This window comes from Podarcis vaucheri (assembly GCF_965113315.1).
Source record: "Podarcis vaucheri genome assembly, chromosome: 14".
In the NCBI taxonomy this organism is placed as follows: domain Eukaryota; kingdom Metazoa; phylum Chordata; class Lepidosauria; order Squamata; family Lacertidae; genus Podarcis; species Podarcis vaucheri.
This window is the reverse complement of record NC_138752.1, coordinates 20,139,291-20,165,584: the sequence shown is the minus strand read 5'-3', so window position 1 is coordinate 20,165,584 and position 26,294 is coordinate 20,139,291. Positions and strand designations below refer to the sequence as shown.

The window sequence follows — 26,294 nt, the reverse complement described above, 5'->3', positions numbered from 1 at the left end:
ACCCCGCCGCGGGGATTCGAACCGCCGACCATACGATCGGCAAGTCCTAGGCACTTGTGGTTTTACCCACAGTGCCACCCGCGCCAACAGCGGAATAAACTGATCCTAATTTAAACATTAATTAAGACCGAAGGGGGTTGGGTCTCCCCCGCCCTCGTTCACTGCTTCGTGCACTGTGTCCTACCTTGCAGAATTTATTCGCTTCCTCTCTCTCTTCTTTTTAATGTCTTCCTTTAACAGCAAGGAAGAAATTGCCCTGAATTGTCCATTTGCAAACCATGCAAGGCCCATCAAGAAACCCACTGCATATGTCACCGTTCAACTGGTTAGCGAGGCTCGCCGCTGCTGCCCTTCTCATCCCTGTCTCCTCCTTCCCAGCATGCTCCCTGAGCTACAGTTTTTAATCAACGGTGAATTCGCAATGGAAACTGTTCTTGCAACTGAGTGCTGTACCCAAGCAATAAACAGGAGCCTGGGAGGTAAAAGAATATAGCTCGATGCACAAGAGGAGATGGTGATAACTTGAGTCTTTGGAACATGGAGGAGCCTCAGAAGTTAATTAGATATGATCCTGGGCAAAAGGGCAAGATGAGAAAGTTTGAAAGTTAAAATATCCTGCTCAGTAGCTAGTAAAGCAGGGTTGAAAACCATTTTTCAGCCCGAGGGCCACATTTCCTCATCTGCCACCTTCTGAGGGCCACTTGCCAGTGGCAGGCTGGGCCAGAGGCAGAAGTGGGTGGATTCATAATGTTCCACAACAGTGATTGAAATATACTCGGAGTTGAGAGTGGATTTCATGCTCTTTATTCAGTTCATAGTGGTGAGGAGGAAGAATGACAGTTCCCTCAAAGTATCTGCTTTATATACATTAGTTACACAATGGGCTGCACGTGATTGGCTAATTCCAGGATTCTCCTGTAGTCCAATCAGGTTGTGGATTCACTTCCACCTGGAGCTGGATTGGGTGGTTCCTGCTGACCAATCATACTGCTACATTGTTCTAGGACCAATCAGACTGCTCCATTCTGAATCCTATTGTTCTAGGACCAATCAGACTGCTGCATTTTGGATCCTATTCAACTCAGTACATAACAGTGATCTAGACCCAGAGTAAGGGCCACAGAGGGCAGAGTCAAGGGGCAGAGTTATTTGATTCCACATTGCTTCCAGAAGAAGATGGACACATCTTGGCATTTCCAAGGGCTGGCTGAAAAACCACCTAATCCTTTGTTTTCTAGTTAAGGATGCACAATGCAATATATCTCCTTTGAAGTGTGCCAGCGGAGCTCAGGACGCATCCACAGGGAAGACCAGAATAGCATTTTGGTTCCACAGTGGCCTGCCTTTTGAGAAGCAAGACTCATTCAAGCAGCTCACAGAGACTAGCTGTTCATGATTCACTCCCAATAAGAAAGAGAAGGGGAAATGGAAAATGACATCCTATCTGAAATCGACTCGGCAAATTCTGCCCCAGATCTCCTCCTTTTTGGGGGCAGCTTCAGCTGAAAGCAAAGGGCTATAGAGCAGCCAACCCTATCCTTTCACACACCCTCCAATCTGCCCCCGCTTGGCCCAAGCCGCTTGCAGAGCTGGGAAATAGTGTGTGGTTGCTATATTTGGAACGTGTTCCATAGGTAGAGAACGTTTGTCTCCAGGGAAGTCAAATCAGTGAAGTTTTAATGATTTCCTGTCATTGGAAAACTGTTAATTATCCTTAACTACAACAACAGCTTGAAGGGTTGGCGTTATTGGCAGCAAGGGAAGAGGTGCTGCTTCTTCATTTTAGACAAACAAAAAAATGCATAAGTGCTGGCATTCAGACATTTTTACACAACTGCTTTAATTGGAAGTGATTGACTAGAAAGGCCCAAAGTGTGGCTGCTTCTGCTGTTATTTATTAAATTTCTATACCACACTTCATCCGAGGATCACAGGGTGCTTCATAATATAAAAACACACACAAAAATTATGTAGTAACAAACAAAAACAATATAGACATACAGTTTTAAGTCCATAGATTGTTTAATTAGCCAAAGGCCTGAGAGAAAAGGAACGTTTTTGGGGAAAGTCGATAGAGCCACCTTCCATATGACCCTACCCAGACCCCAAGATCATCTGAGGCCCTCTTCCATGTGCCTCCTCCTTGAGAGGTCTGGAGGGTGGCAACACGAGAACAGGGCCTTCTCTGCAGTGGCTCCCCATCTGTGAAATGCTCTCCCCAGGGAAGTTCGCCTGGCACCTTCATTACACACCTTTAGGCACCAAGCAAAAGTGTTCCTTTTTAACCAGGCCTTTGGATAATCTGATCGACATCCTAAAAAGGTAAAAGGACCCCTGACTGTTAGGCCCAGTCACAGACGACTCTGGGGTTGCAGTGCTCATCTCGCTTTATTGGCTAAGGGACCCAGCATACAGCTTCCGGGTCATGTGGCCAGCATGACTAAGCTGCTTCTGGCGAACCAGAGCAGCACACGGAAATGCCGTTTACCTTCCTGCCAGAGTGGTACCTATTTATCTACTTGCACTTTGTGATTTCAGACTGCTGGGTTGGCGGGAGCAGGGACCGAGCAATGGGAACTCACCCCGTGGTGGGGATTCAAACTGCTGACCTTCTGATTGGCAAGCCCTAGGCTCTGTGGTTTAACCCACAGCGCCACCTGCGTCCCCAATGATTGACATCCTATGCCCTTTTAAAATGTGTTTTTTTTGGGGGTGGGGGGGCTACTGGGTTTTATTTTTATTACGTATTTGGTGGTTTTACATCTTGATTTTATTCTGTGATCTGCCCTGAGACCCCCGGGTATAGGGCAGTATATAAATTCAATAATAATAATAATAATAATAATAATAATAATAATAATAATAAGGCATTGGATTAGAACCTAGAAGACCAGGGTTCAAATCCCCTCTTGGCAATGAAGCCATTGTCATTGCCTCTAAGCCTAACCTACCTTAGAGGGTTGTTGTGGGGATTAAATAACTATGGGGAGAAGAACATTTGCCACCTTGAGCTCCTTGGAGAAAAAGGTGAGATATAAATGCAATCAATCAAGTCTCCTCCCTCTTTATTTCCTGTTTCCACCATGTTTCTTGTATGGGGAACCTGCATCCATTGCATCCTGTTCAGGGAACCCCATCCATCCCAAATAGAGAATTTGATAGGTGCCGAAATCCCAAGAGACCAGAAAAGACTGTTTATGTATGCGACCACAGTGGCGTGGATGTTATTGGCCCAGAGATGGAAAGAAGATAAAGTCTCTACCAGAGAAGAATGGCAGATCAAGTTGATGGACTATGCCAAAATGGCTAAAATGACCGGAAGAGTCAGAAATCAAGAAGACAAAAATTTTAATAAGAAATTGGGAAATTTTATAACTTATCTTAAGGACCACTGTAAATAGTTAAAATTGTTAGTAGGATTGGAATATCACTTGTAGTTTAATGATGAATATTGAATACAATGGAGAGGTAAAAGATTTGTATTATTATATTTTTTTTATAAGATATTTATTGAAATTTTCGAAGTGTTACCAAATAAAATAAAAGCAGTAGAAAATACAAGATAAAAATAGTTAACAAGGTAGAAAAAGGGGGGGGAAAACCTTCCAACCATATGAATACATATTCAAAAATAAAAGTGACAGAAAAAAATACAAAAATACATCACAATTAAAAATATTTAAAAACAAATTCATTATTCTCAAATCCTCAACTGTCATTACCTTCTTTCTTTGACCTCCTCCTCCTCCCTTTCTTTGTATCCTAGTTATTAATTATCCCAGCAAATCCTTTCCATATTTCATAATATTCTGTCATTACATTACCCTAAACTGTTTTAATCTTATCTTTCTATAATAAAATAAACCTTAAAGCTTAAAACTTAAATCTTATCCTTACCAACTTCTCATAACCATAATATTCTTTCATAATTCTTTAAACATCTTTACTAAAGCTAAGTAATTTCATTCCAACATTTTTCTAACATTCATCAATTTTATAAAACAATTCTAATGGTAGAAAAAAATACAAACAGATCCAATCTTCATCCAACGTCCCTTCCTCCTGGTTCCGGGTTTTGTCAGTCCTTATTATCCCGTCGATCTAGCCCATTAACCTGGCAGCCTTATATCCGAGGCCCTCAAGTCTCTTCCATGTCCCTTCCGCAGCTCTTCTTCATATTTGTAACTGTATTTTCCCTTGTCTCCTGCTTGTGGTAACTCCAGCTTGGCAATATTTTTAACCCTTCTCGACAGATCAGCCCCTTTTCCATATTCAACACTGAATTCCATATGGTATTTAAAAGCATGTTTCAAAGACCCTCCAAAATTAAGAGCCCCCACAATCCCAAACATCTCACGGCCCATTGCTAGATTTGAAAAGTCCAAACATCCCAGCATAGGGGGGTCAATCCAGCCCCCCATTTCCATGCCAAACCAAACTTTTCCTTTCCAAGTCTGGCTTTTTCCAAGTTCATTTGTCAAATCCGAAAACTCATATTCCTGTTGGGCCTGTTCTGTCAGGACACACTCCTGATTTAATTCCTGAGTGGGCTCCACATATTTTCCCACTGTCTGTTCAAAATTTCCCACTGCCTGTTCAAAATTTCTAGTTGAAGTCACCATCCAATTCACCTTCTCATGTAATTGTTCCAGTAGGGCATTTGTTTTATAGAAAGCACACAACAAAGCTTCTGAATACATTGTCCTGCAAGGTCAAATGCCTGTTCCCACGATTGTAATCTGTAACAGCTGCCGGCTCCCTGGAGTTGGTCACAGTTACACAGTCTCCCTCTAGGGGGGAAACTTCTATTTGTTCTTGCAACAAAGTTTCCCTTTTTGAGATACTTTGTCAATATTTGTTACTTAAAGATGTGAAGGGAAGCAGTGGAATCGCTATGTTTCTCTTCTTTTAGCTATCTGTCAAAATCACTTGTCTCTGGTCAATGAACTTCAAACGTCAGTCCTGACACCCCACTCCAGGATCAGGACGGAGGAAACTTACTTTACTTTAAACTCACTTTAAACATTCCGAAAAAGATCCCCCTCCTTCTCCTGCTGTCGAAGGGGGGGTTCCACAATTTTAAATGATGACATCCAATCCTTTAAAGGTGATTTTCTAAGCTCTAGTTTACATTGTCTTTGCTTTATTCTGTCTACAGAAGAACGGAAGGCTGACTTCCTGTTTAGACCTTCCCGTTCCGTACCAAATTAAAGTAGGTTTTTAAAATCCAATTCCTTTCTGCTCGCAAGTCCTTATTTAATGTCCAGTTGTTCAAAGTCTAAGTACTCACGGGTGCTTATTTTAGAGTCCAAATTGTCCCAGGAAAAAGGCAGCGCTCTCCGGCAACGGCTGTGCGGCTTCGCTCCACGGAAATAGCAGTTGACTCACAGCACCGCGCCACTTCCCCCTCTTCACTTTGGAGCCCGTTAGTGGGTTCCTTAGTGAGTTGGGGGGGCGCTAAAGGTGCCCGCCAAGTCCCATGGCCACAGGCTTTATCCGCCTGTGATTTTTAAAAGGGTCCCCGCTTCGCCGTAGCGGAGAAGACCCGTTTCCCACAGAGCTAGTCCCTCCTGTTCATAGGGAGTCCGCCATTGCCGATGGCGCCACCCCGGAAGTAGATTTGTATTATTATAAAAGATGCAGGAGGAAATAGGACTCACAAAGGGGAGGAGGGAAGTCCAAGAGATTTTTTGGAATCTTGTTTTTATTTTGTATGTTGGACATGTAACTGCAAAATTTTAATCTGAAAAACCAAATAAATACATTTGGTGATATATATATATAAATAAAAACAGGTAAAAACAGGGAATTTCAGGCCTTCCCAACATTCCTGGACCCCAGTTCCCATCAGCCTCTTCCAGAAATGGCAATGGAGGGGGTAGTGTGGGATCTGTAGTCCAACAGCTTCTGGTAGGAAGGGTACAGGTTCCCCAACCCTACAGTAAACTGGTTGGCATAGTATGGAGGTTGAAACACACATGGAAATTTTGGAGTGATATAATTGGGGATGGTCAAATCACACTATTTCCACTTAGCATTGACAATACTGGGCAAGATGGGCCAGTGGTCTGGCTCAGTATACCACTGCCTAAGTTCACCATAAGATAAGGGGATCAGGTAGGAATCGCAATGGTAAAGCTGAAGTGACTGGGTTAGTGGTTCTTGCTGCAGAATAGAGGCAGCCAACATGGTGTCCTCCCGAAGTTTTGGACTAGAGTTCCCATCACCCCTGGCTATTAGCCAAGCTTGCTGAGGATGATGGGAATTGTAGTTCATAACGTCCACTCCATTGGCTACCCCTGCTAAATGTTTGCTGTAAAAGAAATGGGAGAGACATAGCAGGGGGAGAGAGAGAATTAAAAAAGCATAGATGAAAACTAGTGGTACTCCTAAGATGGAACTGAAAAGGGCAGAAGAATAGGGGAGAAAATGTCAGAGAGAGGGCACTTTTTTCTTTTTTTTACCAAGGGAATATCAAGGCTTTGATGAGTGAAAAGTGCAGCAGTGTTGGGTTTTGAGAGGGCTAAAGCTGAAATGCTGGCACATAGAGAAAAGCAGGACACCAAATACCCATGTGACTTAGAGGCTTCCAAATTTGCCGCGAGCAACGCAGGCCTTCTCAGCTCCTTCACCCTGACTCAGCCTTACCCTCCCCTTCCTGCAGGCTCCAACAACAGCTGCAAAAGTTTGAAGCTTTGCATGACTCTAGAAACATTTTGCCAGGTCACCAGCCTCCCGCTGCTCCTCATTAACCCAATGGCACCACAGCCTTGCCGCTTCCAACATCCTGTGAATGTCATACCAGGCAAAGAGGGGGAAATCTGCAATGGGCAGAGATCGGACTCTCAGAATGGAGATTCAGCTGGGCTTTTGTAAACCAGCAAGTTTATTTCCACTCATTTCCTATGTTAGTGCATTGTATCCCAGGCTGGCTACAAACAACTTTTAGGAGTCACTGGTGTGTACTTAGAGCCCTTGCTGGAGGAAGGAGGGGAATAAGCCAGACATGGACACTAAAACCTTTTGGCTAGAAAGAAGGAGAAACACCAGGATGCATTTCTGCTGGGGGAAAGGACAGTGGTGTCACTTTTATAGATCTTTCCAACACTAATTAGGCAATCAAGGTCAAGCTGTTGCCTGATGCACGTTAACAATGGAGTTCCCAGCTTACTTGTGAACCTCGATCATGGAGGTTCCTGTGAGAGTCTGACCACAGAAGTTCTCTCCAAGACAAACTTCCTGGAAGATATGCAGCTAAACTCATTTGATGAGAAAACTACAGGCATTTTTCAAGTTGGATCCAATCGCATGTGTCTGGGCCAGCCTCTGCCTTAAATCAGAATTGGCTGTGGACTGGTCCTCAGAAGAGGCAGAAGACAGGGGTCAAGTAGAGTTTGGGTGTTCATTAGTGTGCTCAGAGTTTTTGCCACCCAAGAAGACATCCCAACTTTTAGGAGTAAGGGAACGTGATGTCCACCTTTTGTTCATCATTTCTTCCAAGTCCCCAAGAGCAAAGACGGTGAAAAGTCTGAGCTGATGCCCAGTCCAGAGGGCACTGTAAATATCTGGAGGTGTGAAACCTTGGGGGAATGAAGAATTTGTGCATACTCCAGATCAGAGGTCTCAGGGAAAAGGTGGACAGCACGAAATTCCAGAGTTGTTGCATGGCTGTTGCTAGTGCAACAATTTCTTCTCTCTAGTTCCTTTCACTCTAGCAAGCCTTGCCACAGACCTGTTCCTTAACCTGTTGGACAGCTCCTCCAACTCACCAGGATGACACAGCATCAGCCAGGTAAGGTAGGAACAGGGCACACAGCCACCAGCAAGTCCCAGTTGCAGTGAGAGAGAGTACCTGCAGTTCACAAATGGTTATCACATCCATCCTAAAGTCTGCAGCTCATATGACACCAGGGTTGGAGTATTATGAGGAAAGGTTACAACATTTGGGGAGGGGTTAGTTTAGAGCACTGTTTCCCAAACTTGAGTCACCAGCTGTTTTTGGACTACAGTTCCCATCATCCCTGACCACTGGTCTTGCTAGCTAGGGATGATGGGAGTTGTAGTCCAAAAACAGCTGGAGACCCAAGTTTGGGAAACACTCAGTTTAGGGAAAAGGTGAGTAAGGGAAACATGTCGCAGTTGTATAAAATTATGCACAGGATTGAGATAGGAAGAATTTCTACCCTACTGTAACTCAGAGCCATCCAATTAAGCTGAACACTGGGAAATTCAGAACAAAAGAAAGTTTTTCTTAACACAGTGCACAGTTAAAACTGCAAAACTGTTAAGTTCATTCCCATGAGATCCAGTGATGGCTACCTACTTGGATGGCTCTTGGATGGCCACGAGCCAGTGTGGTGTAGTGGTTAAGAGCGGTAGTCTCGTAATCTGGGGATTTGGGTTCACGTCTCCGCTCCTCCACATGCAGCTGCTGTGTGACCTTGGGCCAGTCACACTTCTTTGAAGTCTCTCAGCCCCACTCACCTCACAGAGTGTTTGTTGTGGGGGAGGAAGGGAAAGGAGAATGTTAGCCGCTTTGAGACTCCTTAAAGGGAGTGAAAGGCGGGATATCAAATCGAAACTCTTCTTCTTCTCTAAAAGCGGATTAGACAAATTCATGGAGGATAAAGCTCTCAGTTGCAGCTAACCACAATGGCTATGTTCTGCCTTCCCTGTCTTGAGGCAGCATGACTCTGCATACTAGCTGCTAGGAATCACAAGTGGGAAGAGTGCTGTTAAGCTCAGGTCCTGCTTGCGATCTTCCAATAGGCATTGTAAGTACAGGGTCAGGACTCAGTGTGCTTTCAGACATGGGGAAGATTGTGTTAGCTTTCCTGATTATAATGCTAGCACCTCTATGGCATTTTCTAATGTTCTTTTCACGCTGCAGCACTTGTTGTGTTACGTAAATGTTGACCAATGTACTGGCACATAATGCTAAATTTTGTTCACAGCAGTGTGCATGGTATGACACAACAACCAATGTCATTGGGCAACATCACTATTCCCTCACCCTTTACCGCCACATATGTGCTTATGTTCCCTCAGGATTCCCCCAAGAAAGCAACAGGAAGGAACAATATGCCATATACCACCCTTTAAATCCACAATTTTCTAGGTCAATGGGGCTGCAAACTGATTTTTTTTCTTTTCTGGAATCAACTGACACAAAAATGAGTGCTTAACATGTGGAATATTCCATTGGTTTCCTCAAATATAATGTGGAAATTAACAGGGGACTGTTGGGCCTTTAGCCTGGCTGGATCTAGCAGTGAAACTATGCCCATGTTTTGTGAAAAGACTAGGGGGTGACCTGCTGGGAAAGCCTTTGGGTCTTGCTATGCAATCTTTTTGCTATAGGGGTGCAATTATGAGAGGTTGCAGAATGCAGAACCAAGCAGAATGTCCATTCTGCTTGGTTATTACTTGGTTATTACTTTTTAAGACCCAAGATTCGGTTTTCTTTAATGGATGGCAGGCTACCTGCAGAAAAGGAACCAGGCAGCTTTTACGATGCTGAAATCAAAATAGATATCTCTTCAATTTGGCAAGAGATAAAGCACTTATGGCTGTGAGTCCCTCTGAAACCACTTCTCAGGTTCAAAGGCAGGTGAAAATAAGGAATGTTGAGCAAAGAGAATGGATCCAGAGGCTTTTAAAACCCAATAAAACAACGGCAATACAAACACAGAAAGGTCAAAACCCTGACAAGTTCAGAATGCCCTAAAGCTCAGATGACTTTCGGGAAGAAGAAAAAACTTTCGCACTCGACACAGCACAAAAGCAAATCCAGGTAAGAACCGGTAACAGCGATGCAAGCGAGAGCTCACATTTTGAATTGAGGATCAAGGATGGAACTATGTGTTATATGAGCAAAACATATGTATATTGAATGCAATTCAGATATCAAGTTTGGAGAGCTGTCGCTGTCTCTCTCACACTCTCTCTTCTCTCACACACATTCACATACACTCTGAAGGAATATTAACCAGGAATCAGTTATCTGACAGCTAGGTGACCAGCCTATCCGCTTTGAATTTTGTGATGCCATTCTCCAACCAAATGTTTTGAACAAAGATGCATATGTTGGGCAAATGTGTGCATTGGGACACACATTTTAATGACAGCAACATGCAGAAATGCATCCTGTTAAGAAAAGTCACTTTGCGAAAAACATGTAGGCTAGACAACATCGCACACAAAAATGTTATACAGTATTAGATGAAACTTGCACAAAGTCGCTGATGAATTTTCACGCTGATGCTTTCTGAAAATTTTTGCAAACTGGTTTAAAATTGTGGAGATCTTAACTGAATTTGGAGAAATTGACAAATTTGTCCATCCCTGTTCATCAGACACTCTATATGTGAGAAACCCCCTCCCCGAACCCAGTCTTGTGAGCCATCTGGGATTTGGCATACCTCAGAGAACAGGAAGAAATAGGTGTGTCTGCAGCATGGCCTCCTGAAATTGGTCAATGAGCTGATGTCTCTGGAACGGCTGGACCTAGTACAGTGGTACCTCGGGTTAAGTACTTAATTCATTCTGGAGGTCCGTTCATAACCTGAAACTGTTCTTAACCTGAAGCACCACTTTAATGGGGCCTCCTGCCACCGGAGCACAATTTCTGTTCTCATCCTGAAGCAAAGTTCTTAACCCGAGGTACTATTTTTGGGTTAGTGGAGTTAGTAACCTGAAGCCTCTGTAACCCGAGGTACCACTGTATAGGTCTTCTATCATTGCCTGGTTAACAGTGACAGACTTTCTGCTTATTCTGAATCAGGATCTTGCAATTCTACAATCCAACACAAGCCACTTAGTGGTGGTGAACACCCACTGCGAACCCAGATGTGGTAACATATCCATAGCTCCTGCTTGGCTCTACCAGACCTCTTCTGCATGTCTCCAAGATGACATTGCAAGAGTTGGTCCGCTTATTTTCTTTCCTTCCTTTTTTTTTTAAGAATGCTGGCATTGTTGGACTATCAGCTCAGAGGACAGTTACCATATGTTTATGGGGGGAAGCATTAAGGACCCCTAGTCATAATCAGATAGGCAGCCACTTTGCTTTAAGTGCCTATTAACTGATCCTAAATTACACCAGAACGGCTCTGCAAGTACTTTTGACATCCACATTCATATAGCTGCTCTGATCGGCGCTATTAGAAACGAATACCAAATGAGCCAATGATAATGTAATTCCTAAAACATCACAGAATGTGTTGCAAGCAATCATTGATTAGTCTTCCTCTTTTTCCATGGTTTCCCCCTCCCCACACCTCCTTTCATCTCATAAGCTTAAGGTTTCTAAGGCCTCGGAATGAGAGGGTTTTCATTCAGATCAAACTGATTGACGACCTTTAAAAATGAATTAAAAAGTCATTATTTAAAGTTGTATCAATGTCCATTTATACTCAAGTAGACCCGCTGAAATTAATTGTTGCGAGTACTATCCATTGTTTTGAATGGGTCTTATCTGAGTAGAATTAGCATTAGTCACAGGCCTAACCTATTCATGAACTTACAGATATATCTGAACCCTTTATGTCCTACTTTTCCAGTACGCTGGGCAGCTACGTTGCTAACAACTAAATTTCAAAATAATACAAAAAGACTTTAACTAACCACCATAAAACGATACAACCTAAAACCTAAGCACATGGATCACAAGAGTTAAGCGGAAGATCAATGCCATTTATTATCAGTCCCAGGAGAATGGGTGAATTTTAATGGACAGAGCGGTCACAGCAGCAGGAGAACACATTTGGGGAATGATTTCACAAACCAGGGGCCAATACAGAGAAGGCTTTGTCTCTGCTAACTTCCAACCAAATGTCTGAAGGGCCTCAGACAAAGGGCTGGAACATATAGGGGAAGGCTGCTCCATAGAAACCTCAATCCAAGAATTAGGCTTTGTAGGTTAAAGCTAAAGATGAGTTGAAATCTCACACTGCCCCACAAATAGCCACTCAGTTCAGAGGTGGTGTATTTGAGCAGACATTCCATTCATTCTTCAGGTGGCAGGAATAAATTATTGTAATATCCAGGGATTACTGAGATAAGCAACAGGAGTAGTAACTGCTTTTTTCTTTTTTTAAAAAAGGAAAAGACAATAGTAGAGCATATGTTTTGCAAATGGAACATCACAGTTTCTTAGATTTCCAAATGTGGCCCCACATTGGAGACCCCCCAATTTAAATATTAGGAATATGTGTTCACTACAGTCTACTAGTCCAGTGCAGGAATCACAGCTAAAGAATCCCTGGCGTGTGGCCACCTGATCGCTGTTTAAAAACCTCAAATGAAGGAGAGTCTACCACCTTCTGAGGGAGTCTGTTCTACTGTCAAACAGCTCTTACTTTCAGAAAGGACTAGTTGGAATCTCCTTTCTTGTAATTTGAATCCACTGGTTTGGGTCCTACCCTCTGAAGCAACAGAAAACAAGGTGGCTCCATCTTAGCTCAGCTGGTAGAGTATGAGACTCTTAATATCGGGGTCATGGATTCAAGCCCCACGCTGGGCAAAGAAAAATAACCCTGCATTGCAGGAGGTTGGACTAGAGCAGGCATAGCCAAACTTGGTCCTCCAGCTGTTTTGGGACTACAACTCCCATCATCCATAGTTAACAGGTCAGGGAAATCCCTAAACAATGGTCAGGGAAGATGGGAATTGTAGTGCAAAAACAGCTGGAGGACCAAGTTTGACCATTCCTGGACTAGAGGAACCTCATGGTCTCTTCCAACCCTACAGTTCTAAGATTCCAAGATATTCCATGTGTCAGTCATTCAGATATTTGAAGATGGCTATCATGTCACCTTCCCTGGAAAAGACCCTGATGTTGGGAAAGATGGAGGGCACAAGGAGAAGGGGACGACAGAGGATGAGATGGCAGAACAGTGTTCTTGAAGCTACCAGCATGAGTTTGACCAAACTGCGGGAGGCAGTGGAAGACAGAAGTGCCTGGCGTGCTCTGGTCCATGGGGTCACGAAGAGTCGGACACGACTAAACGACTAAACAACAATAATCATGTCACCTCTCAGTCAGTCTTCTCTTCTCTAGGTGAGTGTAGGATAATGGACCAGCTGAAGTTTTCAAACATTTTCAAACCCTGCCCCAAGTATAATGCTCCACAGTGGCCATCACTTGGCCTGCTGAGGAAGGAAGCCTTTTTATTTGCCTGACCCAGCTTGGCAAATTGAAATGTGCGCTGTTAAGCCAACAAATGATTCAGATGGGCATTAACTCAGTACTAATGAACAGGGAATGGTGCGCAATTAAACCAACTGTGCATGCAACAACAATTTGGGAATTTGTGGGCTCTGTATCCAATTTAAATGCCTCCCAATTACTTTCTGTGGCTAAGTGTCCCAAAGATGCTGTGGCATGGATAAATGCCCCCACAAAATAAATAGGAAACTTTCGGTCATTCCTTGTGCTTACGCAGAGCTCCCGACTTGATAAATCAGGGAAGGGGGAAAGGAGCTCTCCAAGGGTTGAGGCACATTCATGTACTGCGGATTCTGCTTAACAACCTGACCGATAAAAAGGCTCTAAAAAAGAAAAAAAGAATTAACTCTGCAGAGGGACATTTATGGCTATGATTTACGAGAGAAGTAATGGAAAGTACAACTTGGTACAAGAGCTTATCAAAGGAAGAACGGTTATTCCTTGTTAAAAGACCCAACACCAGCTGAATACTGCACACACATTCAATGAGGATCATGCAAGACACTGGCCAATCTCACAACTTGTGGACAGCTTCAGTTGTCATTCACAGTTTAGGTTTAATAAGTGAGTGGTGTGTGTGTGTGTGTGTGTGAGAGAGAGAGAGAGAGAGAGAGAGAGAGAGAATTTATTCAGCCTCCATATTTATCACACCATGGTATTAAGACAAACTTTTTTAATGCTTCATTTTGCTGCTCATTTTAAACGGTCTGTTCAAAATTTGCTCTCATTAGCCAGTTGAAATTAATACATGCATGTGGTGGCTTTTCAAACATCTCAGCTGATGCTTTAAATTATGATTGTATTTTACTGCCATTAATGTTTGTTTTTCCTGTAAGCCCCCTTGTTGTAAAAGGCAGCCTAGGAATCTTCCATCACAGAATCAAAGCATGGAGTTGGATGGGAGCTCAATGGTCATCTACTGCAACCCCCTACAATGCACAGGAATCACAGCTAAATTTTGAAAGGAAAAATGTAAAATACCCATTACCCTGGTCCTTGATAGATACTTGTGGTGATAGCTACAGTGTGTGGAGTGGTGGATACAGAGCTCCAACTGGGTGAATTTGGAATATAAATGAGTTTTTCCCTGTCCTGCACCTCCCATTAAAAAATTCTCAACCCAGTGGGTGCTAATCCATTTGGGTCACGACTTCATCAACCTCAGTCTGCTCTCAGCCACCACCCACCCACCTGCCTGCCTTCTTCCTTACAAGCAGTCCAGGGGGGTGGCACTGGCTTTCAACTCCCTCTCCCTCCATATCCTTCCTCCTCCTTAGTGGTGGGTTTAGTTCCAGGCAAGAGGACTAACCCGTTAAGACTCTTCCAGGAAGAAGGCGGAGCCTAGAAAGGGCCGTCTGGTCTAAGTAGGATAAAAAGCATCAGTTGAGCTCCAGACCTCATGACAGCAAATGGGGAAGGGCTGTAGCCCAGTGGTAGAGCATCTGCTCTGTGTGCAGAAGGTCCCAGGTTCAATCCCCAACATTTCCAGGTAGGGCTGGGAAATGTTCCCTGCCTGAAACCCTGGAGAGCTGCTGACAGTCATTGTAGAATGATAGCACTGAGCAAGATGGACCAGTGGTCTAACATGGGATAAGACAGGTTTCCTTTGTTCCTATGTCTACTTAGGATTATCCATGGTCCAGCAACTTCACCCAACTCTGCCTGCAGCCTCAATAAGCATCAGAAGATCCAGTGGAAAAGAAATCAGTTTTGTGTAAATTAGGTACGGCCCCTAATCTTAGAGAAGGGACAGAGAGCCTGGGAGTCCAGTCCACGATTCAACCTTGAACCCAGTGACATTCTTCATCGTATTTACAATCAGTCCCTCTTTCCTGCTCTATAGCTTTAGGCTTCAAGAAGAGAATCGCTCAACGTTTCACTTTGTCAGTGGAACAAACACTGTTCACTACCAAGCAATCTTAAAATCTGAAGTCCACCAAAGACTACATTACAAACCAATTAATTAATAGCAGTGACCATCACTGCGCAGAAGCCATTCATCTTTTTCTGGGGGTTCTGCTAGGGATCACAACACCATGAAATGAGAGATCCCCGATTTTGTGCTATTTAAGTGTTACAAATGCCTGTTTCAAATACGCAATCACATTTCCAGCATGAACATACTTATAAACCAAGAACCAGTGTCAGAAAGTTGGCATGAATATAATTCTCCCCACCTTGTCCCACCCAACACGTCTCCCAGAATAGAACTCATTGGTGGATGGAGGAAGAGATTGATCTGTACCTTTCATTCCGAACTTTGATCGCCGACCATACTTGTTGATCATAATAAAGAGGACCACCAGGAGGACACAGGCAAAGGCTGCAAGCCCAACAGCTATGGACACCTGTAAAGGACACCCTAGGCATTAGAGGCCATGTTGAATATTATTATTGAAACACTTAAAGCAATTTGCACTCAAATTTACAATCTAACATTGTGCCCATATGTGTGCATTATTTAAAGCAATGAATGAATTTACAGAAAACGAAGAGGAGAACAAAGAGGGAAAAGAGGAAAGAGGTGGATTTGCCCTGCCAGACCTTAAACTCTATTATGAATCAGCAGCTTTTTGCTGGTTGAAAGAATGGCTGCTTCTTGAAAACACAGACATTTTGGATTTAGAGGGTTTTAATAATGTATTTGGATGGCATGCATACTTGTGGTATGATAAGGTCAAAGCACATAAAGCATTTAAAAACCATATTGTCAGGAAAGCATTGTTTAATGTTTGGATAAGATATAAGGACCTACTGGAAAACAAAACCCCAAGGTGGCTGTCACCGATGGAAGCAAAAGCTCAGAAAAAGCTCAATATGGAGGTCAAATGGCTGAAATATTGGGAAATTTTGGAACAAGAGGGAGATAGACTGAAATTGCAGAGTTTTGAGAAATTAAAAAAACAAAGTGGGAGACTGGCTTCATTATTATCAGATAATGGAGGCATACAATTTGGACAAGAAAATTGGCTTCCAGGTGGAAAAATCAAAATTAGAAACAGAACTGCTAGAACCCAAAACTAAGATTTTGTCAAAGATGTATAACTTGCTGTTGAAATGGAATACACAGGATGAAACGGTGAAATCTGCTATGATTAAATGGGCACAAGATGTTGGACATAACATAATGATGGCTGACTGGGAACAGTTATGGACCACAGGTATGAAATTCACGGCATGTAATGCCTTAAGAGAGAATATTATGAAAATGATATACAGGTGGTACATGACACCAGTCAAGCTTGCAAAAATCTATCATTTGCCCGATAATAAATGTTGGAAATGTAAAGAAACTGAAGGTACATTCTTTCACCTTTGGTGGACGTGCCCAAGGATTAAGGCTTTCTGGGAGATGATTTATAATGAAATGAAAAGGGTGTTTAAATATACCTTTCTGAAGAAACCAGAGGCCTTTCTCCTGGGCATGGTTGGCCAAATGGTGCCAATGAAGGACAGAACTTTTTTATGTATGCCACAACAGCAGCAAGAATACTTATTGCAAAGTATTGGAAGACACAAGATCTACCCACTCTGGAAGAATGGCAGATGAAGGTGATGGAATTGGCGAAAATGACTGGCAGAATCCGAGACCAGGGAGAAGAGTCGGTGGAAGAAGATTGGAAGAAATTTAAAGACTATTTACAGAAATATTGCAAAATTAATGAATGTTAGAATGATGTCAGAATGAAGTTATGTGGTTTAAGCAGCAATGTTATAAAGGTGTATGTAAAAATGGATTGTTAACAGGTGAGAATCCAAAGTTATAATATATTATGTTAAAGGACTAAGATAAAAACAAAGAGGGAAAGAAATTGCTGAATTAACTAACTGAATTGGAATACAAAAAAGGGAGGCGTGAGGAGGTCAGGGAAACAAGGAAATGAATGTAAGGTATGGAAAGACTGATGTATTTTTTAAAGTGTTTTTTATCTTTTTGTATTTTGTATTTTTCTTTTATTTTTATTTTTGTCTTTCTTTTTCTTCTTTTTTTAATTCATGTAATTCTTTTCTTTGAAACTTTAATAAATATCATTTAAAAAAACAAAGAGGGAAAAGAGAAAGGAGATAAATAGAGTCATATCTCAGGGGTAGAACATCTGCTTTGCAAGCAGGAAGTCCTAAGTTCAACTCCCAGCATCTCTAGGAAAAGATGGGAGAGACCCCTGTCTGAAATCTTGGACAACCATTACCTGTCAGTACAGACAGTACTGCTGTAGATGTACTAACAGCCTGACTCCCATGGAGATGGCAGGTTTAGGACATCAGAAAATGTTTTATGTGGAGTTAAATCATATACCAATCTGGAGAGATGGGAACGTACAGTCATATGTGGTGGGACTGTCCATTAGTTAATGGATTTTGGAAACAGATTGGTATAGAAATATCGGAAATTGTGGGTAGGAAGGAAATATCTAAATTAATGGTTCTTATTAGCCTGAGTAGCACCGAGTTAAAAACAAAAGAGGAATGTAAATGGGTAAAATTGATGGTAACTGCAGCCAGACAGGTTATAGTGAGTAATTGGAAAAATGCAGAAGGGCTAAGGGTGAACCAATGGAGGAAAAAATTGAATAATATTATAATTTTAGAATATCTAACTGTGAAGATACACAGAATGAAAGGGTTTAAGGTCAGTGAGAAAGAGGATTGGTTTGAGAAGATATTGAATTATTTGGGTAGATTTGAACAATTAGGGGCAATTAAAATGTTAAAAGTTAAGTAAACCTTGTGGAGAGAAGAGTGTTAATGTATATAGATGTATACATATGGCCGATTTGAATATGTTATTGTTGATTATGTAAACTCAATGTATCAGCCTCCTGGGGGGGTATAACTGTTGGGTTTTGGTTGTTGGTAAAAAATAAAGATAAATAAATAAATAAAAACATACTACAAAAAAAATCATATACCCATCTAGCTCAGCATTGCTTCTGAACACCATTTGCTTGGGATCACAAGTGGAGAGGAAGATCACAGTTGCACTCTGGTCCTGTTTTCAGGTTTCCCATAGGGGTCTGGTTAGCCACTATGAGAGCTGGAACCTGCACTAAGGTGAGCCTTATGTTCTTATGACAAGGAGCAAGGATTTGGATGCAAGTTCCGGTCAAACATCTACTTGGAGGGAGACCCAGTTTTCTGCCACATAGTATGGGGAACGGCCCAGAAACAATATTCAAAGACAGCAACATGAAATATCATCAAGTGCAGAAACAGCAACCACGTCTCCATGAAAACACTGGAGGAGGGATCCTCAGATGAAGCCAGAGAAAAGGAGGGGGGGGCGGAGATGAAGAGAGCAGCAGGATTGGCTCAAAACAGAACGCTTTGTTGGAGGCAAGAGGAGGCAGCCGCTCCCTTCTGCACATATTGACAGAATATTTATTCCTGGCTTTTCAGTACACAGACAGCATTCTCTCTGGGGTTCTTCCTTCTGCATTAGGGAAAATATTCATTCTGCTTTTTGAAACTTGCTTTGCTTGTTTATATATAAAAAACAGCAACCGGCAACCATTTCCTTTAAAAAATGAATTACATATCACATAAAATAAAGAGAGATTTTGTTCCTTGCAGATTAGTGCCTTACCCAGTCTTGGATTACCGTCATGCTTTTATTTATACATGTGGTGGTTGCTGTTGTGTGTGTATGTTTCTATGTGTTTGCTCTATCATATCTGCCTAGTTGTTTTCTGCATTTCTTTCTGGCTGCGGTCAGCAAGATGGGAAGTCATGTTCGTGTGTAAGGGCATAAGAAGAGCCTACTGAATCAGGGCATCTTGTCCAGCATCTTGTTCTCAAAGTGCCCATCCAGAGTCCTGTGGGAAATCCACAAGAAGGACCTGAGCACAAGAGCACTTGCCTCTCCTGTGGTTTCCAGCAACTTTCCAATGTGTGTTGAGGTGTGTGTTAGAAAGCTCTGCTGCAGAAATGGACCCTCACGCACACAAGCACACACCCCCCTTTAGGATGACAGAAATAAAGGGTCAGCTTTAGCTTTCTACATGACACACACAATGGCAACTAATTTTTACTCAGAGTAGACTACATACCCTCCAACATTTCTCCAATGAAAATAGGGATGGCCTATTCTGTAACAGCAACAACAACAATTTCTTTTTCTTCTCCTTCTCCTCCTCCTCCTCCTCCTCCTCCTCCTCCTCCTTCTTCCCTAAAACAGCTCCTTCCTCAGTGCCAACCATTTCACACCTTATGAGCAGCCAGCTTTGATGCTGGTGCGGCCACCAGGAATTGCCCAGTTGGCAATGACCTGTGACATGGCCTTTTCAGTGGTGGTTCCCCAAGTAATTTTAAAGTCTTCCTGTCTACTCAGGCATTTAGTGACTGAAGAGTACCTTTCGTTGGATGGGTAGATTTTAAAAAACAACAACAACCTGAAACTGTTTTTAGGATGTTTAAACTGTAGCTGTTTTTATTTTTTAATTGCAATTATTATTATATTTGGATTGCTTTAGAATGCCTTTGCTTTGAAATTGTGTAATTATTTTACTGTCCTGGGCTCCTTGGGGAGGAAGGGTGGGCTATAAATTTGATGAATAAACAAACAAACAAACACAAATCCACTTTCCCTACCATCCAACCCACACAACTTACCCCAAACGTGTCTTCCTCTGGCTTATGTGTCACAGTGATAAGAGGAGTAGGACTGGGACTGTACTCAACTGAAGCCAAAAGAGAAAAGAATAAATGTTTGTTTATTTAGTTAGTTTTGCATTTCACAAAATACTGCAAGCACAACAAACAAGGCTATATATATTTCCCATTAAAAACAACAACAGAAAACCATAAATTGTTATTTTCAAAACACTTAAAACCATTTTAAAGCAAAAAGCAAAAATACAAAAAACGCCCACAAAAAATCAACCCAAAACAGTTACCCTCAGAAGACTCTACCATAACAGCCTAAGACCTACAGTATGGGGGAAGGAATGTAGTCACCTTCCAGTGAAAGGAAAGTGGAGAGCAGGGGGCAGCCTAGTCTCCCACAATCTGGGAGCAGCCACCGAGAAGGACCCGTTTCACGTCCTCACCAAATGTGCCTGTGGTGGTGGTGGGACCGAGAGAAAAGCCTCCCCAGAAGATCTGAAAAGATCATATTGGGAGATATGATCCTTCAGATGCCCTGGACGTATGAGGCTTGGTCACAACCAGTACTCTGAATTGTGCCCACCAGCACAATGTATGTGAGGGAAAGCATTCAGTTTGCACTCTCCAGGTTAACAAACCTGATGCCATCATTGCTAGTTTTTAGGAGCCGGGCTAAGACATCCCTAAGGCTTTTGGTTGTTAGTTTGCTATAGTGTCTGGCCTATTTTGCATGTTGCTTTTGTGTTACTGTGGTTATGTAGGATTAATCTTTTCTATGTTAATGGTGGGATGAAGGATGAACACTTCTAGGAATTCTGATAGTATTACACTTTTTCTATGTATTTGGTTTTTAACTGACTGCTAAGTTGTTCGGTCTTTTATAGATTTAGAAGTCATTTTGAGACATCTTTGTGGAAAGTGATGAAAAATGGAATAAACTGTAGCAGCAGTAACAATAATAATTGTTAGTTCAATCAGTGAGAAGAGACTTAAGAGACTTACATGTGACAATGCCATCTGAAATGCCTGCAAAATGAAAAGAGACAGAAGAAGGAAGTGGCACAGTTAATGGCACTATCAAAGGACAATACCATTCATATTATTATTCATTTTAAAAAATCATGTTAATTTTCCGAACAACACACGTAAAACATCAGAGAAAGGGAAGTGGTGAGAATACAGATCATGTTTGTGTTATCAAGCACACACTGCAATGGGTTAATTCCACCTAACTCCCTGCCCCCTTTTAGGTTATTCCACTTTCTAAGGTAGTCCGTTCCACCGTTGAACAACTCTTACCATCAGAAAGTTCTTCCTAATGTTTAGTGGGAATCTCCTCTGTTGTAGTTTGGAGCACGAGAAAACAAGCTTGCTCTGTCTTCCATGTGGCAGCCCTTCAAATATCTGAAGATGGCTATCACATCACCTTTCAGTCTACACACCCAGTTTCCTCAACTGGTCCTCATAAGGCCTGATTTCTAAACCCTTTATCATCTTGGTCCCCCTCTTTTGCACACATTCCAGCTTGTCAATATCCTTCTGAAAATGTGGTGCCCCAAATTGGACACAATAGTCCAGGTGTGGTCTGACCAAGGCAGAATGGAGCAGTACTATTACTTCCCTTAATCTGCACACTGTATTTCTGTTGACGCAGATCACAATCTACATTCATATCCCACCTTTTATCTGAGGAGCTCAAAGCAGCAGGAACTGAGCCTCAGACCTTTTGTGCTCCACTGAGCTATGGCACTTCCCCATCTTCCAGGTGAGCTGGACAACTCTGTCCCAACCCTTCCAAGTGGCTGAAGTCTTCGCTGACCATGGAGCCAAGGTGGTACCTCTAAAGGAAACCATCAAGGACTTCCAGCAGATCCTTACAGGAGAACATGACCACCTCCTAGAACAGGCTTTCTACATTGTGAGGCCTATTGATAGAAGACATCTGAAGGCAGCCATGTACGGGGAAGGTTTTTAAAAAATGTTTAATGTTTTATTATGTTTTTATAGATGTTGGAAGCCACCCAGAGTGGCTGGGGCAACCCAGTCAGATGGGTGGGGTGCAAATAATAAAATGATGGTGATGGTTGCTTGGTGCTAACACGATCCAGCCAGACACACCACCCTTTCATAAGCCCTTGACTTGTGAGAATCAGCATCTTCAAATAAATATTTCCTCTAACAGCTGGTCAGAGTCCTTGGTATATATACTCTTTCTAACACCTCCGGGTGACATTCAGCTTACACAGGTACAGGAAAGAACATCACCTTTTCATTTATCCACTCGTGAGGCAAACTACACACACACACACAAAAACCACACACACACACCCTGATACGAAGAGGACTTGACAAGGCTTTGAAGACAGAGGATGCCCAGAATAATTTAGCAGTGCTATCTGTTAAAAGTGGCATCTGGAACGCAATGCAAAGAATAGGACAGTACAACCCCCAGGGAGGGTTGCAAGTGGAGCTCGCAGTGAACTGAAAGCTCTGTTGACAAAGAGGGATTTGGTTATGCTGAGACACCATCCGCCACATCAGCACTTCTTGACCTCAATGTAGGTCACAACAAAAGTATGTCTGCGGGGAATGGTTTTCATGTTTGTTTGTTTATTGGTTTGGGGTGTATTTTGTGTTTTTCGGGGAGCAGAATCTCAACTTGATTTTAGAACCCAGGTCAGCAACTCCCCATGCCTGGAGTGGGGTGTGTGTGTGTGGAGAAGAGCGCTGGTCCTGTGCTGCGAATGGAATGGGTTGAATACAGAGTTGTAACTTGCCCTTCAGGCACCTCATCAGAGGGGCTTACGATAAAATAGTTTGGACACCACAAAACAAATAACCCATTAAACCAAAAACTGAGCTCAAAAGAGCAGAATCTATGAGCTAGAATAAAAGAGGCTATCAAGAGTTTAAAAACTTGGGGGGAAAGTCAGTGGCGGAAAGATATCAAGATGCTGGCAGAGCGTTCCATAGCAAGGGGACCACTGCTGAAAAGAAATTGAAAGGGTGAGGGTACCAAGGGAAGAGTCTCTGGTGATGCTGGGGATTAAATCAAGGATCTTCTGTATGCAAAGCAGATACCCTTCCAGTGAGCTAAGTCTTATTGCTATGTGTATAACATGTTCATACTAAAGAAACAGAAATGTATGTCATCCACAACGCTGCTCAATAAGTTTTATTAAATATAGCCGAATTGCCAGTATAGAAGGAGGATCTGAAGCCACCATTTAGCATTAGCTTATCCTCATTGCACAATAGGATGACACCTTAAGCTCTGATCTGCAAGAGGCTTACCTGTGTGTGAAATACTGCCTAATCCCCTGAGAAAATGTATGACGCTACATGCTAGCTAAATTAAGCATCTCTTTTCATCTACCAACGAGTGGAACACACAGGGTTTGATTTGAGGAACCCTAATCGTATTGTGCTCAGAACATGCCGTAGGTTAATAGCAATTCCATTTCAAAGTGGGATGAATCCCGAGGAGGGAGGGATCGTAAAGACTTTTTAAAATGTGGATCCACTGGCTACAAAACAGTGACTGATTCCTAATTGCAGAAGACCTACCTGGAACCTTGAATACTGAATTACACCAGGTCTGACTGCTAACCCAGACTAGTGGTAGAACATCTGCTTTGATGTCAGGGTCAACCCCTGACATTATTGCGTTTACTTGGGAAAGACCTACTCCAGGCAGAGGCAAACTTGCCCTCCAGATGTTTTGGGACTACAACTCCCATTATCCCTAGCTAACAGGACCAGTGGTCAGGGATGATGGGAGTTGTAGTCCCAAAACATCTGGAGGGCTGAGTTTGCCTATGCCTGACCTGCTCTCTGAAATCCTGGAGAACTGCAGCTGATTAGTGTAGGCCAGGAGTAGGGAATCACTGACACACCAGCCAAATTTGGCCCATCAAGCCTCACCTAAACCACATCCACCTGTTCCATGCCTGATTTCATATGTGAGATCAGGTGTAGGGCAGGTTCTGATGTGACTACAAAGGAACAATTGGGATCTTACAGTAAGCTCCTCACTGTTCCTTCATGGGAGCAAGACATGCTCTTCCTGCCCATCACTTGATAGGCAGTGGGGTGGGCACCTTATTTAAATAGCACTAATAGTTTGCATTGAAGTCGCTGCTAAACAGAGCTTTTTCCCTCTGCCCCCTCCCCGGCAGAGGTTTCAATGGAAACTGCATGGTGTTACCGGAGCAGCAAAACCTCTTGGGCTGGGGTTTTTAAGCACCCAACAAGCAGCTGGCTGTCAGGTGTCTGTGAAGCTCTGGACAACGGACTTGGACAGGCAGGTGGAACAACCTACCTGTTGATTCATGGCATTTGTTTATTGGCATGTCGGTTGTCTCACCCTCTTGTCAACACTGGTCCAAGGTGGTGGAGCCAGCTAAGGATCTGGCCAGCTAAGGATCTGAACCAAAAAGGTTCAGTGCACACAATACTGAGCTGGATGGACCAATGGTTCGGCCCAGTACATATGGTTCCTTCCTCTTTTCCCAGTATGTTATACTGTGACTGGCAGTAAGGCTTTCCCATCACTTGCTATCTGAGAGCCCTTTAATCAGAGAAGCTGTGGGTGGAACTTAGAACTTCAATATGTGCTACACAGCCCAGAGCAAATTAATTTAGGCCTATTTCATATGGCAGAGTGGGGGTGAGAGAAGCAAGTGAGCTGGGGAAAGTGTTCCTGAACTGAGCCACATTAGACTACAGATAAGGCAGGTGGGGAATCTGTGGCTCTATGGATGTTGTTGGACTAACATCTCCCATAATCCTCAACCATTGATGACACGGCTTGGGGCTGATGGGAGTTGGAGTCCAGCAACATTTGGAGGACTTCAGCATACCCTCCAACATTTCTCTGATGAAATTAGGATTATTCTATTCAACAACAACTATTATTATTATTATTATTATTATATGTTGGGTGGCTTCCAACATATATAATAAAACACACACACAAACACACACACACACAAATAAATAAATAAATAAATAAATAAATAAATAAACTAGCGCTTTTTCTGGGGGGGTGCAGGGGTACGCATACCCCTAAACATTTTGTGGATCTTTGGACTTTTGTCCATTTACTGTATTTATTTCCCCCGATTCGAACTATAAAATGGTGATTTTCTTGAGTCAAAATGAGAGTACCCCTAAACATTTTTATTATTTTTTTAGAAAAAAAGCACTGAATAAAACATTAAACATTTTAAACCTTCCCTATACAGGGCTGCCTTCAGATGTCTTCTAAAGGTTGTATAGTTGTTGTATTTACTCAAATGTAATGCACATAGCTGTCAACCTTTCCCTATTCGGAATAAGGGAATTTCCCTTTTAAAAAGGGAAACGTTGACAGCTATGGTAATGCACACCTTTTTTGGCCAAATTACATCACAAAAATTAGCGTGTGCATTAGATTTGATAGCGCATTTACATTCGCCAGCAAATACTTTTTCGGTTTCAAGGTTTTGAAAATTGAGGTCCGCATTAGATTCGATAGTGCATTAGATTCGTGTAAATACAGTACTTATCTCCTTGGCTCAGGGGGTCACATAATTCCATACCCTCCAACATTTCTCCGATGAAAATAGGGACATCCTAAGGAAAAGTGGGACATTCTGGGATCAAATCAGAAACTGGGACAGCAGTCCATGGCAAATAGGAACACTTGTTCCTATTTCCTGCTTCAGGTTCCCTATGCCTGAAATAGATAATTGCATAACTGAAAACAGGATTGCATCACTGACACCCTGGGCTCCTTTTTCAGGAGGAAGAGCGGGGTAGAAATTCAATAAATAAATGATAAAGTTTCCCCATTATATACATATTTTAAAAAGCCTCTCTGCACACATAGAACTAACATGTTGGGGGGGGGGGAGAGAGTTCTTGCATAGCTTGTCCCCTGGTGAGATAATTTTGCACAAACCAGGAGTTGTTTTCTATAGTCTCAACTTTCCTACTCTTAGCCAGTGGCGCGAGCCCATAAATGGTCTTAGAACCTCATTTGCTGCTTGTGTGAACTAGTCCTTTGCCAGAAAGCTTATCAGCCTCCAAGCCCCAAATATAATTTCTCTGCTCCAGTCTAAGACGGCTGGGACCTCAACAGATAGCTTGTTCTCAAAGGGAAGGATTCCACTTTTAATGGGCTATATCTCATCTGCAGTGAGGGCTTCATGTATAGCGAGGTATAAATAATAAATTAGAATACCATTGGTATCGCACTCTCTAAATATAGCAAAATGTCCTATTTTGCTGTGGGAGACAGGGCTGTGGAAGACAGCAAAGGGCGCTCCTCTTTCTCACAGCAGCATTCCAGACGGCAGCAAGCATGCCTATGCCTGCGAAATCTAATTCTACAGGGGCCTGCTTAAGCCAAAATTGGAAGGCACTGCAAGGGCCCTGTTGCTCTTTCTCCTAGATTGCAGGAATGTAAAATTGCTTGTTG

General features: G+C 42.6%; 1 protein-coding gene across 3 annotated transcripts in view; it reads right to left on the bottom strand.

The window, feature by feature from the left end:
- The window catches only part of NTRK3 (neurotrophic receptor tyrosine kinase 3), a 408,224-nt gene that overhangs the window by 202,827 nt on the left and 179,103 nt on the right, over positions 1 to 26,294 (bottom strand). For all 3 annotated transcript variants that reach the window (XM_082198419.1, XM_082198420.1, XM_082198421.1), the window contains exons 9-11: positions 20,834 to 20,857; positions 19,838 to 19,905; positions 15,474 to 15,576 (exon numbers count right to left, since the gene is read on the bottom strand). In XM_082198419.1, the coding sequence (XP_082054545.1) occupies positions 15,474 to 15,576; positions 19,838 to 19,905; positions 20,834 to 20,857 (195 nt within the window). The remainder of the gene's footprint in view (positions 1 to 15,473; positions 15,577 to 19,837; positions 19,906 to 20,833; positions 20,858 to 26,294) is intronic.